Source organism: Halichoerus grypus, chromosome 2 (assembly GCF_964656455.1).
Source record: "Halichoerus grypus chromosome 2, mHalGry1.hap1.1, whole genome shotgun sequence".
NCBI lineage: Eukaryota > Metazoa > Chordata > Mammalia > Carnivora > Phocidae > Halichoerus > Halichoerus grypus.
In genome coordinates this window covers 33,752,888-33,767,600 of record NC_135713.1, presented here as the reverse complement: position 1 = coordinate 33,767,600, position 14,713 = coordinate 33,752,888, and the positions used below count along the sequence as shown (strand labels likewise).

The 14,713-nt window shown below is 48.6% G+C and overlaps 1 protein-coding gene across 4 annotated transcripts in view; it reads right to left on the bottom strand.

Moving 5' to 3' along the window:
• Positions 1-358: 358 nt before the first annotated feature.
• NIM1K (NIM1 serine/threonine protein kinase) overlaps positions 359-14,713 on the bottom strand; it is a 58,139-nt gene continuing 43,784 nt past the window's right edge. For 3 of the 4 annotated variants that reach the window (XM_036067231.2, XM_036067234.2, XM_036067235.2), the window contains exons 3-4: positions 3,357-3,625; positions 361-1,257 (exon numbers count right to left, since the gene is read on the bottom strand). In XM_036067231.2, coding sequence (XP_035923124.1) covers positions 508-1,257; positions 3,357-3,625 — 1,019 coding nt within the window. In that variant the 3' untranslated portion in view covers positions 361-507. Of the gene's footprint in view, positions 1,258-3,356; positions 3,626-5,543; positions 5,725-5,904; positions 8,239-14,713 lie in introns of those variants that run through there. The other variant, XM_036067230.2, reaches the window with a different exon arrangement.

Below are 14,713 nucleotides of genomic sequence, written 5' to 3'. Positions count from 1 at the left end.
CTCTTGGCCGGCTTTCCGCGGGTCACCCCTGCTTCCTACTCAGATCTCAGACTGTCCTCTACTCAGCGTGGCCTTTCACAGTGGTCCCATCCCAGGGAGTGAGCCTCTGATATCAGATGACCCGGTTTGCATTCTCTGGATAGCATCTGTCACTATCTCGTGTTTTTCTTACAGCATTTTTTTTTCGTCCATGCCTTTGTCCAGCCCTAGAATATACCGCACAGGAGAGCAAGGGCCCGGCCCAGCTCATTCTTTGCTCTTTCCTCGGTACCTTGAACAGTGCTGGCCCATGGGAGGCACTGGATAAATATTTCTTGATTAAATAAATGAATGAATGCTAGAGTTTGAGAACAAGAGAGCAAATCTAGACATTTTTTGGGGGGGGAATGCATATCTTAAGTTTAAATTTATTTAAAAATTACAAAAATGTCCCCACCCAAGTTGTCCATGAAAAAATTTAAAAGCAGCAACAATGCTCTTGGTTAATGTCCAGCAGTTTAACGCAATTTATAAAATTGAACAAAATTTAGATGTGTGTCTGATGCCTCTATAGACACGGGACCCTTTCTTTAGGTCCCTTTCTTTAGGGTCTGGTAGTATCATTATCGGGACACTTTCCAAAGCCTTTTTCCTTTGGACTCTGTGTAAAATGATCCGATAGACTCCCGTGATGGAGCTCCGGGCTCCTCTCCCGTGGCTGTTCCGGATGTGCTCTTCTGTAATACCCAAATATTCCAAAGTGCTTTTGACCTCGTTTTCTTCTTCTTTAAGGGTGCTGGTTTCGGACAAATGTTTGGGATCCAGTTGGAAAGGCTCCAGAGGGGTGGGGTAGGGCACCCCTTGCATCCACTCGTTGTTCATGATGGAGTCGATCCCGTGCCTGTCGGTGGGTATGGGCTGGAGGACGCCGCGGATGAGGCGGAGGCAGGGCTCGGACACGTGTGGGGGCACGCTGTATGCGCCCTCCAGGATGCTCTTCTTCAGCTTGGCCACGGTCTCTGCCCGAAAGGGCATGGTGCCCGTCACCATGAAGTACAGGAGCACCCCCAGGGCCCAGATGTCCACATAAATGCCGACATAATGCTCGTCTCGGAAAAGCTCGGGCGCAGCATACGGTGGCGACCCGCAGAAAGTGTTGAGCATTTCGCCTTTTTTACTTACTGTGCTGAATCCAAAATCACCCACCTTCACACAAGTATTACTGGTATAAAATACGTTTTCTGCCTTCAGGTCTCTATGAATAATTTGGTTCTCATGCTGTGGTAGAAAACATAGGGAAAAGTCATCATTTCCAAGGTATAATACCAACATGAAAAAAATAAATGCATCAGTTGCTTGAAACAGTGAGGTGATGATGGGGTAATAACAGGAGTTCAATGGATGTCACCTTAACTCAGATCTGCAAACCTCCAGAGCTGCCCTGTCCTAACCCTGAGCAAACATAACACCCACACAGCCCCCAAACAGACCAAAGATTCTGTTCTTCGGTGGGGCAAAGGTTGGAGTCTGTCCCACACATGTGACTCAGGAATTAGTGCCAGAAATGAGGTCTGGATCTTTTGAAACTGCATATTCTGAAACACAGTGAAAATAATCTTTCATATTTGAGGCCATAAATGTTCTTTTCTGGCTGAGCAGTCTCTTGACTAGGGCTAACACCAAAGGTTTAGAACCCTCCCCCAATTTTTCAACCATGCTCTTTTGTGGGGGTTGGGAGGGTCGGGGGTCTCCTTTATTTTTATAGAATTCAGTAGAAAGAAAGAGGCTATATTCGGCAAGGTTCTAGCAGCAGGTCCCACTGAGGGTGGCAAGCGCATGCCCCACCCCCACTCTCACGTTCTGGATCCAGACAGACAACCTTGGGACCCCTGACTTCCTTAGTCCCAAGGGCTCTTGGGAGATGGTTTAATGTTACTTTGCTGGGCTTCCTGGGGTAAGAATCCAGGCTTTGGAGCATGATGGTTTGGTTAATTCTAGGTTCAACAATAGCAGCTGTGTGATGTGTTTTCTTTCTTTGTAAAATGAGATACCGACAGCCACCTCACAAGATCGCTGTGAGGAGGGCGGGTGGTCCTGTAACCCCACAGCATCCAGTGCTCAGCAAGGGCCTGGCACGGAGTCAACGCACTCCGTGGAACCTGGATCTACATCCATGATTCTCTCTTCCTCTCCTCAGAGACCAGGCGGCTGGGAGAAATGTCAGGGCACAGAGCTGCAGAGGACTCAGCCTGATTCTCTTCTGCTCTCCCGCCCAATCTCTTCTATGGAGGATGTGGAAGACTCTTCCCATCTGTTCTATTGCTCGATGTGGGTCCTGCCTGCTCCCTGGCCCTGGGCAAGTTCACAGCAGCATAGGACCACTTGAATGCCAACCCGTGGCACCTCAGGTCTGAAACACCCACCGCCATTACAGTCGGGCTCTTCTCTCTTGCTCAGTTTTTTTCCTCCCCTTCTCTCTCCTGATGCCTACCTTGGGTCCCTAGGTCACTAACTTCCCTCTAGTAGTTTGTCCAGAAAGTCATTGATCCCAGCCTCACCCCACAGCATCCAGTCAGAGGAACAAACTAGAAACAGCCTCTCAGCTCACACAGACCCCAGACGAGTGTGTCTTTTCTGCCAACTGGGTAGAGGACAGCCCAGACTTCTGGACTAATGGAGCCACAGAGGTGGTGGTCAGGCCCGCGTGCCAAGCTCCTCTGTGTGCGTGACAATATGGCCAATGGCGGAGGGGGCACAGAGAACCAGCTCTTGGAGGAACTAGGAGTCCAGACTTACCTAAAGAAATAATCGGAGAACTAAAGTAAGAATGACATCACCAAGTGTTAATCTGCTGAGCACGGAGGCGGCCAGAGCTGGAGGGATTCACCAAAGGCAAGAAGGGTCTGTGTGAGCTGACGTGAGATTGAAGAAAATTCCAGACAGAGACAGCTGAGCAGGGACATGAAGGGTGGACAGGATTTGGAATGTGAGACACGGTAAGAGGGGAGAGAGCATCCTACACACACAGGCAGGTAGACAGGGCCAAGCAGCAGTGAGGAGCCAGCTCTCTGGTAATGGAGGATGGGTGTGGAGGAACGGCTGTGGCCAGGGCCTGTTGAGGGTCATCCCACCACTCGGAGCGACCCCTGCCAACCGCCTCAGAAGCCAGGAGGCTGCCGTGTAGCTGGAGACACCTGGGCGCTGCTTCGGAGGCTAAGAGTGTGATCTCATCCAAGCTTTGGACTCTCACGGAAGGGACTCCTGTCAGCCCTCACAAGACCACAGCCTTCCAGGATGCTTGGGTGCAGATGAACCAAAGCCCATGCTCCCACTGTGTGGAGTGTGGCAGCAGGACTCCACCGCTCACCCCCACTCACCATGTGCTTCACGGCAGACACAATCTGGGAGAAGATGAGCTTGCTTTCCGGCTCCGAGAGCTTCCCTTCCGTGCTGATTTTTCCGAAGAGCTCCCCACCTCCCGCATACTCCATCACCAAGTGGAGCTTGGACAGGGTCTCCACAACTTCGTACAGACGGATGATGTTGGGGTGGTGCAGTTTTTCCATGCTGGAAATTTCACGGGATAGTAGCCGTTGGGTTTTCTGGTCTAACTTGGTCTTGTCCAGGATCTTAATGGCCACCTTTTCTGGGAGGGAAAAAAAAAAAAAAGTCAGGGGCTGTGCCAGTGTTCCTGGGTGCAGAGAGATTTAGAACTGGAGGGGACCTAGATTGGCCCCTTGATTTCACTAGACACAGAAGGTAAATGGCTGTTCCCAAGCTCACAGAGCTTGTCAGCGGTGAGACAGCAATTCTTGAGTTGAGATCAGGGCTCATCCCTTGGATCAGCGTGAGTCTTCCACGCACAGATTTTGATGCCAACTCCTGCCTTCCAAGGAAGTTTCAGTTTGATCTTTATCCAATTTTCTGGATAAAGTTAAAGCTTCTTTTCTTAGCCCAGGTCAGACCCAACCCACGCCCTCTGCCTCCTCAGGCATCACCCCTGTTCACAGTTCCCACCACCGCGTGCACAGCTCCATTCCAACTGTTACACAACTGTTTGTCCCTCCTAAAAAGGGACTGAACATCCCTGCCTGGGGCCTTTCCCCTATCTGGATCATTTCCTCTGCCTGGCTCACCACTGCTTCCCTGTTCTTTATGCAGGTAACTCCTGATGAGCCTTGCCGACTAGCCTCGGAACCAGCCTCTTCCGGGACATTCAGATTCTGTGTATTCTCTGTCCGATGATCTCAGCACACTGGCCTATAAATGTTGATTCCTTGTCTGTCTCCCCCTCCTACCCCTTCCTGTGTGGCTATATTTTATCTGACTTTGTCCATTCCAGGCACATAATGTCACAGTGCAGGCCACAGCGGCGCTCAGCGTGTGTGGAGTCCCGGGGAGGGCACGAGCAGACGGACCCGCAGCGGGACACGCAGCTGGAGGGAGGGGTCGCCAGTCCGATCGCTCTGGACTGTAGTTTGCTATTATGTATTGAGAGCCCTAAGAATGGCTGCACGTTTTGACCCAGCCATTTCACCTCTGGCAATTAATCTTAAAGAAATCATCTGACACGTGTACAAGACAGGACGTGGAAGAAGACTTCTGTGATATTGGGAACAGCATCCAGCAAGACAGAGGGTTAAAATGAAGTCTGGTTCAGGGGCGCCTGGGTGGCTCAGTCGGTTAAGCGGCTGCCTTCGGCTCAGGTCATGATCCCAGGGTCCTGGGATCGAGTCCCGCATCAGGCTCCCTGCTCTGCGGGGAGCCTGCTTCTCCCTCTCCCTCTGCCTGCTTCTCTGCCTACTTGTGTTCTCTCTCTATCTCTCTGTCAAATAAATAAATAAAATCTTTAAAAAAATTTAAAAAAAAAAAAAAAAATGAAGTCTGGTTCATCTATCTCTGTAACAGTACACCATGCAGCTATCCACATAACGATGTGGATCTTTATCTGTTGAAATGAAGAGATGTTCAATAGAGAACAAGTGGGAAAAAATACAAGTATCCATTTGCATACCTTTACATTTATATAAATATACATCTGCATACAAAAAAATCTGGCAACTTATGCACCAAAATGTTTAGATAATAGTTATTTTATTAATAAGGGGATCATGGGGCGCCTGGGTGGCTCAGTCGGTTGAGCATCTGCCTTCGGCTCAGGTCATGATCCCAGAGTCCTGGGATTGAGTCCCGCATCAGTCTCCCTGCTCGGCGGGGAGCCTGCTTCTCCCTCTGCCTTTCACCCTGCTTGTGCTCGCTCTCACTTTCTCTCTCTCTCTCTAATAAATAATAAATAAAATCTTTAAAAAACAATAAGGGGATCATGGGTGGTTTTTAAAAATTTTTTTTACTTACCTGTATTCTCTAATTTTCCTACAATTAATTTATACAATTAACATAAATTGTGTAATAAAAGTGGTTAATGTTTGAAAATAATGAATCTACTCCAAAGTAAAACAATTCATTTTTTGGTTCGAATTGGACCAGACTTTCTATGAGGTGAGGAAAGAAGTTTCCAGGCAAGTAAAGGGGAAAACAGGATTGCAAGGCCCCCTTTGACCCACTTGCAAAACAACTGTTTTGAAGAACTTTGGCACAGTGGTTGTGGGCGTGAAAACAGATGCGGCTGGTTTGAAATCGGAGCACTGTTGGTATTAAACGTAGGTCCGTTAGCGCTTCTGGAATGGAAAGGGGCAGGGTCCGCTGGCGTCTGATGTGACCACACTTGCTCTGGTGGAGGCAATACTGGGGAAGAAGGAGACGAGCCATAAGCGAGCAGAACCCTTGGGGTTTCCATAACCTCTGCAGGCAGAGTCCCAGGGACAGACACCCCCCCACCCCCCAAGCCCGGAGGCATGCCGCCGCCCGGCTCGTGGCTTTTCAGCTGTTCAGTGTTTAGGATTAAGATTCACTTCACCTGCTTACCAGAAACAGAAACTTGTGGTTTGGGTAGCCTGTTAGGTGAGCTGCTCTTTTAAGGGCTGGAATAAAGAGCTCCATCCTTGAATCCGGCAGATAGCCTGCAGAAGAGCCCGCTGCTGGCCTCCCTCGATCCTGACCCCGACTTCTGTGAGGGCGCGCGTCCCCTCTGCTGCTTGGCCGGCGGCCACACACTGTCTCCCACATTGCGAGCACCCAACAACCAGGTCACGGTGCGGTCAGGCTGATGTCACAAGCCTCCCTGGAGCGCAATCCTAGTCTTATTTTTATTCTATGTTTGAGTGGTTCTTGGCAAGGCTGCCATCCCGGGGCCTGGACCAGAGTAGGACAGGAGGGGAGCTGGGAGGCGGGGGACTTCTTTAAACTCTGTGCCCTGGGCACCCCGGGGCCTCACGCTCCTCCCCACCTGCTCCCTCCACTTTGTGTTAAATCAGATTATTGCCATGCTTGGATATCCACATAAATGGGTAATCATAGAACACATTTTAAAAAGCCCTGGTATTCGGAATGGTTGCTAAGTGGCAGAAACTGCTCTTCCACGAAGAGCGAGGTCTCCACATCCACTCTTTCCACAAGTGTTCAGTGAGCACAGGTGAGCACCTACTGTGCACCAGGCAATGAAGAAGACACTGTCCCTATAGTCCAGTGAGGGACAGAGACTTTGAGAAACGCCCCTATTACAAGTGCAGCCCAGGGGAGGAAGGAGTACAGGCAGGAGAACGGCAAGGCCTTTCTGGGAAGGGACACTTGAGCTGCGGCCACGAGGTGAGGAGGGAGGCCCAGCACGTGGCCGTGGGAGCCACAGGCCTGGGCGAGGGACGACCTATGTGTTTGAGGACGGGAGGGGAGCCCACTATGCTGGACACAGAGAATGAGGGGAGTGGGCCCAAACCAGCCTTGTGTGGTCGGCAGGGTCGGAAAATCCAGGGCCTTGGAGGCGGTTTCAAGAAAGGCAGCCTTTATCTGTAGGACAGTGGCAGACGGTCCACAGTTTCAAGGGAGGGTATGATCATCTGATTTCCGTGTCAGAATAAGTACTCTGGCTGCACTGTGGGGAATGGATAGACGAATGGGCCTGAGAGCAGGCTGGTGGTTTAGGAGGTGATTATGGCAATCGCACAGACAGGACTCTCGTGTGCTGCCAGGGGAGAGAGAGAGTAGACACATTTGAGAGTAGCCCTCCCCTTTCTCCCAATCGAGTTAAGAGTCTGACACGGGTCCCGTGTAGTGGGCAACACATTCCTTAAACTAGGACTTGCAAACTCAAATATCTCGAGAGGCCAGGGTGGGGATAGGGTGGCAAGCTTATTGTAAGGCAATAGGGAGTAGGTGGGGATGCCGGAGTCCTGAGGAGTACATGGCCAGGTGCAAACTCCACCCCAGACAGTTGTCCCTGTTTGGAATGTAGACTCAGTGTTGTCAAATCTGATTTTGTCAAGAGAAGCCAGACATCTGAAAAAAATTTCTTTTAAGATTTTATTTATTTATTTGACAGAGAGAGCACAAGCAAGGGGAACTGCAGAGGGAGAGGGAGAAGCAGACTTCTTGAGGCAGGGAGCCCGACGCAGCGCTCGATCCCAGGACCCTGGGGCCATGACCTGAGCCAAAGGCAGACGCTTAACCATCTGAGCCACCCAGGTGCCACAGACATCTGAATTTTTATGCAAATATTCCAATCACTAAGTGTCAGCAAAAATTCAAATTTTTAGACCTAGAGTGGACCAAGCAAAGTATGTCTGTAGGACCAAAGGGACAAGGGGAGAAAATAGATATTAGAACACAGAGTGCTGTGTAGAGAAACTTGCCGTGAGAGGAGCTGAGACCTTCCTTCCAGACACACAGCCAGGCTGAGCCAACCTTATAGTGAGAGGTTGGGAGAACAGAGATCAGGCTCTCCCTCTCCTTCCTGTGGTCCCCTGCAAGTTACCAAAGCCAACTGGAACCCAGAGAACTAAGGAAACCTGATGTAGCCTGAGCAGAGGGCAGAATGAGGGAGGAGAGTGGATCTGGAAGGTCGCTGGCAAAGCAGGCTTACAGGGTAAGTGTGTGGGGGGCAATGTGGGCATGAAGCAAGGGGGTGTGCCCCTAGTTTGGGGTCAGGGGAGACTTGGAGGCTTTCTCTGGAATCCGGCCGTTAGCTAGAGGAAAGTAGAGAAGAGGCGATGGGGGAGGTTCTAATGGTAAGGATGTGTAGGAGAGAAGGTCTCGGAAGCAGGAAAGACCTTGATACCTTGAGGTATTTGTCTATATACCTTCTGATTGGCTTTCTTTATCAATAAAATGTTTTTGAGCACTACTCTAATACATATATATATATATTTATAAATTATATACATGTACTACTAATATATACATTTTAAATATATATAATCATAGAAATTAAAAAGATAGAATGACAAATAAATATAGATGGAAATTCTAATATTGCCTTCCCTCACCCAGTGAATCATTTTGGGCATCCCCTAGGGAATGCAGACCCTACTTTGGAGACCACTCAGGGTCACCAATGACCTCCAAGTTGCTAAAACTGATGGTCAGTTCTTAGGCTTTATCCCTCCCCCTTGAAACAACTTTACCACTTGGTTTCTAGGGCAACACACACTCCTGGCATTTCTCCTAGCTCTCTTTTGTTTTTTTTTATTATTGAAGCGTAGTTGAATATGATGTTATATTCGTTTCAGGTGGACCACATAGTGATTCAAGTTCCACACATGACTTAATGCTCACTTCGGTAAGTAGTCACCATACAATGTTATTACGATATCATTGACTATATGCCTATGCTGTGCTTTTCCTCTTCATGACTTATTTATTTTATAACTGGAAGTTTGTAGCTCTTAATCCCCTTCACCTATTTTACCCATTCCCCATCCTCATGTCTGGCAACCACCAGTTTGTTCTCTGTATTTATTTTTAAAGATTGAGTTATTTATTTTAGAGAGAGTGCATGTGTGCAAGTGGGGGAGGAGGCAGAGGGAGAGGGAAAGAATCTCAAGCAGACTCCCTGCTGAGTGCAGAGCCCATGGGGCTCGATCTCACAGCCCTGAGATCATGACCCTAAGATCATGACCTGAGCCAAAATCAAGAATCGGATGCTCAACCGACTGAGCCACCCAGGCACCCAGTGTTCTCTGTATCTAAGAATCTGTTTGTTTTGGGGGAAAAAAAAAGAATGTTTGTTTTGTTTTTAGATTCCACATATCAATGAAATCACATGGTATCTGTCTTTTCTCCTGCCTCTCCTACTTCCAAGGCTCCTTTGCTGTGTCCTTTTCATCTCTGCAGCCCCTGAATGTTGGCTACCTGAAGGCATCGTCCTTGGACTCCTTCCCTACAATCATTTCCTTAGTGATTCCAGATGCATAAACACGTCTGCCTGTATGATCTCTCCCCTTAGTTGTCTTAGTTTGGGTTCTGCCTGAAGCAGAGCCTGAGGCAGGGATTCAGGTGGACGAAGGAGGTAACCTGGGAAATATAGGTAGAAGAATGAGGAACGGAGATGGGAGAAGAAAGATGGCCAGGAAATGGTGTGTTACCAAGCAAGTTACCAGTCAGCCCTGCTAAGAGTTACTGTGCCTAAATATCACGAGAAGAACTGGGGTATTTATATATCAACCACTGCCAGTAATTGGTGTCGGCTGCTCTGGGGGATATAAACTCCCATCTATTTCTGGCCTCCCACACATTCGGGAAGAGCAGGCTCCAGCAGCTAGAGAGAGCCCAGAGGCTAGGAGATGGTGAGACTGGCACGTGGAGGCCAGGCTCGCATGCACTGACGTGGTAAGGTGCTAGGAGACGTGATGTGTGTGTGGGGGGGAGACACCCACAGCACCTGCCATATATGTGTAATAGATGTGTAACAAGCATGCACGACAGAACATGTTCAATATTGTGCTCCTGATCTCCCCCCACCCCAAACCTGCCCCTCCTACGGTCTTCCTGATGTCAGCAAATGGACACTCTAGTCTTATGCTTGTCTAGACCACAAATCTTTGAATATCTGAGTCCTCTTTTACATCCCACTTTGAATTCGTCAGCAGATCCTGTTATCTCTACCTTCTAGACACAGCCAGAATCCAGCCACTTCTCAGCACCCCACTGCTGCCTTCCTGCTCCAAGCCACCGTTCTCTCTTGCCTGGATAATTGCAATAGGCTCCTCACTGATCTCTCTCTTTCTGCCTTTGACCCCTTGCAGTCTATTTTCAACAGAGCTGCCGGGGTGATCCTATTAAAGCATAAGCCAGATCATGTCACTTCTCTGCTCCCTCAGAGGGCTCTGGTTTCACTCAGAGGAAAAGCCAGAGTCCTTCCTATGACCTAATGACCCCACATGATCTGGTCACCGCTGTCCCCTGGCCTCAGCCCCCTGGCCATTCCTGGAGTACCACAGGTACCCTCCCTCCTTAGGCTTGTTGTCCCCTCTGTCTGACCACTCTCTCCCCTACATCGGTGGCCAGAGAATGTATTTCTTTCAGGTCAGTAATCACCCCCTCAGTAAGGCTGTCCTGGCCAACTTATCTAAAATGTGGCCCTCACTGTTCCCTATGCCCCCCTTGATTTCCTTCTTATCACTTATCACTGTGTAACAGAGTGAATACTTTCCTGACTTGTTTTTGTCTGTCTCTCCCCACTAGAATATAAGCGCCATAGGACAGAGACTGTTGTCTGTTTTGTTCATTGCTGCATCCCCAGTCCTTAGAAGAGTATCTGCTCCATACACAGTAGGTGCTCAACAAATATCTGTTGAATGAATGTTCTCACCAGCCCCACAAGAACCCAGGGTGAGTCTTATCATCACAGAGTAAACTCAATTTGGCACTTGGCTCTTTCATTTACTATTTTGTTCCAGGCACCTTCCATGTTACCATAGACTCTTCAAATCCTGATTTTTAATGGCTGTATAACCTTCCATCCAGCGTATATGCTTTTATTTACCTGACCATTCTTATGTCGTTGGATCACATCAGTGATTTCTAGTCCTTTGTGCTATAAATAAGACCACAAGGAGCATTTTTGAGTTCTAGTATTTCTAATATTAGACTTATTTTTAGGATGGATTCACCAAAGCCACTAAGTAACCATTTTTAAAATAAGAAAACAAGCTTTAATTGCTGTTTTAATGAATGTTGTTCAAAGGAGATATTACTGCTTTAAAGTCTGTGGGCTTTGTCTATGAAGCTTGACTCAAGACTGAGTTAGTCCCCAGTCCTGTCCGCCAGGAGGGGCCAGCAGAGAGGACCTACCAGAGAATACTGCCATGCAACGCTCCCTCGAAAATCTCTTCCCTGCCACTTCTGGGTTTTCACGAGAAGTTCTATACTAATTCCCCAAATATTTGTTGAATAGTTATTATTTATAACCCATGTGGGGAAATTCTAAAGATCAAAATGCTGCAGTGACACCAAGGAGCCTGTGACCAGAACACCCAATATTTTCACTCTCCCCTGGATTTGTTAAGCCCCAAAGCTTTATTCCCCATTCATATTTCTTTTGGGCTCCAAGGTGGCTGTTGGACTCCATGACCTTCATGTTCCTCCAAGTCAGTGCTTCCAAATCTTTACTCTCAAATCCGTTTCTTCTCCTACAGTCACTCTTCACTGCTGAGTCGTTAAAGCGGGAAACCTGGGGGTCACCTTCAATACCTTTTCTCCTTCCCTGCTCTTACCCATGCAATTCACCACAGGGTTTTCCAATATTCTGAAATATTTCTCAAATGCATCCCCTTTTCTCCATCCTTTCTGTCACTTCTTTTTAAAAAACATTTTTTTGTGGGGTGAACAAATTTTTTTTTTTTTTTAAGATTTACTTATTTGAGAGAGAGAGAGAGGGAGAACAGGGGGAGGGGCAGAGGGAGAGAGAGAATCTCAAGCAGACTCCCAGATGCCCGTGGAACCCAACACAGGGCTCAATCCCACGACCCCAAGATCATGACCTGAACCAAAATCAAGAGTCAGACGCTTAACCAACTGAGCCATCCCGGTGCTCGTCTGTCGCTTCTTTAGTTGAGATGGACATCATCATTCATCTGGACCATTAGACTAATATTTTTTCTGACTTCTCTGACTTTTGTCACACCCCAACTTCAATTTGCTTTCCTCACTGAAAACTCATAAATCACTTGTATAAATTGCTTGCTTAAAGCTCTTCAGTGGCTCCCCAGTACCTAAATGACAAACCCCAAATATGCAAGAAGACTCTCCATGATCTAGTCCCTGCCTGCATCACTCTCTGTGTCCCCCTGCTTAATTCATTTTAAATCTCCAAAGACTCCCCTCCCTGGCTCATAGCTCCATGCCCTTCATAAACCTCAAGACCTACTATGAGCCTGTCCTGCTCAGCGACCCTTTCCTTCTGCCCTCAGGCACAGCGGAGCACACCCTTTGGCCTTACTCTGTGGCAGCACCTGCCAATTATATCCTGTCTCCGTGACCTACTGTGAGTTCTTAACAGGCTAGAACTGTATCTTACTCATCTCTGTAAGGCCCAGAACAAAATATGGGCCCAGGAGAGTTTATTGTATTTTTAAAAAGGAAGGTGGCGGGGGCATGAATGAACTAAGTAAATTGAGAGAAAAGAAGGGTTCTAGAAATGTGAGACTAGAGTGACAGACAGGAAGACCAGGGAAGAAGAGGCAAGGAAGGACAGCAACAGAGAAAGGGACAGGCACCCGAAGCCTCATTTACTTTTGTTTGGGACAACAGATGGAACATAAAATATTCAGAAGCTGAGTGCATCATCTCTTTTGAGAAATTTCTAATCAGCTTAAAAGGGGACTCATAGCTGCCCTATCAGCTTGCAAGGCCCAGGGGAATCTGAGCTGGTAGCTATAAAAATAAACTCCAGCCGACAGGGGCCTCTCCTGGAGCCTTCTTTCTAGAGATCCATCCAGAACAGCTGGGGCCCTTTAAAAACTACCGTCCTGGGAGCTGCTCCCGGCACCCAAATCCTCTGCTTTCCTGGGAACCCCTCCACTGTCTCATCTAGGCTGTCCACATTTCCTAGACAACTTGATGACAATTCTGGGCCAGCTGGCTTTGAATGGGGACCATATTTATACAAGCTATGTCACATGACACCATCTGATGTGGCTGGGCAGTGGGACAGCTATTTGAAATGCCCAGCGTGGCTTTCTAAGCCACTCACTAAGCCACTTCACTCTCGTTCCCCTTTCAGAGGTGAAGATTTTGGAGGCATGTGGCATCTATCTTTCCATCCCAGTCAGCTCAAGGTGGCCAAATGTCCCCCCTCCTTCTCTCAGCCAAGTCTCCCAGTCTGGGACTCCACCTCCCACTACCTGAGCACCCCCTCTCTCTCCTGAGCCCTCACATCCGTTTGCATCCGGGCTCCCCCCCCCTGCGCCCTTCTCAGCTGCTTTGTCACCTTCCTGCACCTTCCTAATTAGGGGCTCACCAAAGGCAGAACCACAGAAGAGAGGTGGGGTGCAGCTCTAGGACCAGGCCTTTACGGGATGGGCCTGCAAGTGAGGCACAGGCTGCATTTCTCTGTTGGTCAGTGACCTGCCCTTGCATTTTCTGTTGCTTAAACGAGCTCGTTGACCTGATTTTCCCCACCGCCTGTGCTTTGGGCCTCCCTCCCCTCTTCTGCACATATGTCCCATAGCCAGAGGGTGACGCTGAACCTTCGACAGTGGGGCTATGCTGTGGCATGTCGGCTGTGAGGAGTGCATGTGGGTGAGGCCACCGACGCACCCAGTTTGCACAGCAGGAAAAGGCCATGTTCTCTGGAACTCAGGGAGCTAGGATTCAGTTAATGTGCAATACTGCAGCTGAGAAGCCTGTGCCATTCGAGCAGGAAGTCACTACATCAATCTCCGTTGGTGTTGCTCCTCTTTCTTCTGCCCTCCTCACTGAACAGCCTGTCTCCAGACTCAGACACTTGCTTGCTCCTGGCTTGTGATTTCTCTGCTCAGCCTGTTATTGTCTCCACGGCGGACGTGTCCATCGATTTGCTGTGCTCTCTGCTACTCTCCCCTCCCAGAGACACTGGTTGGGACCTCAGGCTCTGCTGACACGGCTGTGGGACGTGTGACCCTAGAGGCTGCCGCTGACCTGACGTGGGCGTGCCCTTGAACTCAGCGGTGGCCTCTCTTTGGTAGCCTGTCATTGGTTGGCTGAGGAGCAATCACATTCTCTCTCTTTAAAATGGGAGCTGGCCCAGAATAAAACTAGCGGTAAGGAGAAGGGTAGTAACACTGGGAGACCATGTAGACATGGGACCGGCAACCACCATTCCTGGCCAGGAGTCTTGTGACAGCTACACAGAGAAAGCCACTCTGCAGAACGAAGTCTGAAGATGGAACACTTTCATCAAGGGAAGTAGAAATGAAAAACCGTGAGGCCCCAGAGAAAGAGGAGATGGAGAGAGTATGATCTTGCCACTCACTCTGCTTCCCTGCTGTGGGTGCACAGAATTCCCCTGTCCACGATGCCCCCCCTTTCCACGTGAGCTAATTTGCGTAGGCTTCTGTTCCATGAACCCAATGATGTGTGACTCAGCAGGCCCAAAGAACCTAGACTTTTCTGAAATCAGATTAATAATAGCATTTAATGAATATTTACTGTGTGCTCTAAGCATATGGTAGATATCAATACATTGCATGTTTAAATTTTATTCATGAAGAAATTGAGGCACAGAATGATAAGGTCACTTGTTCGGTGTCGCGCAGCAAGAGATAAAAAGAATAGGAAGTTCCACCCAGGCCTCACTGATTCCAAAGCTAGGATCTTTCCACAATATTTATTGCATGCCCTTCTGCTACTTAAAGACACAGCT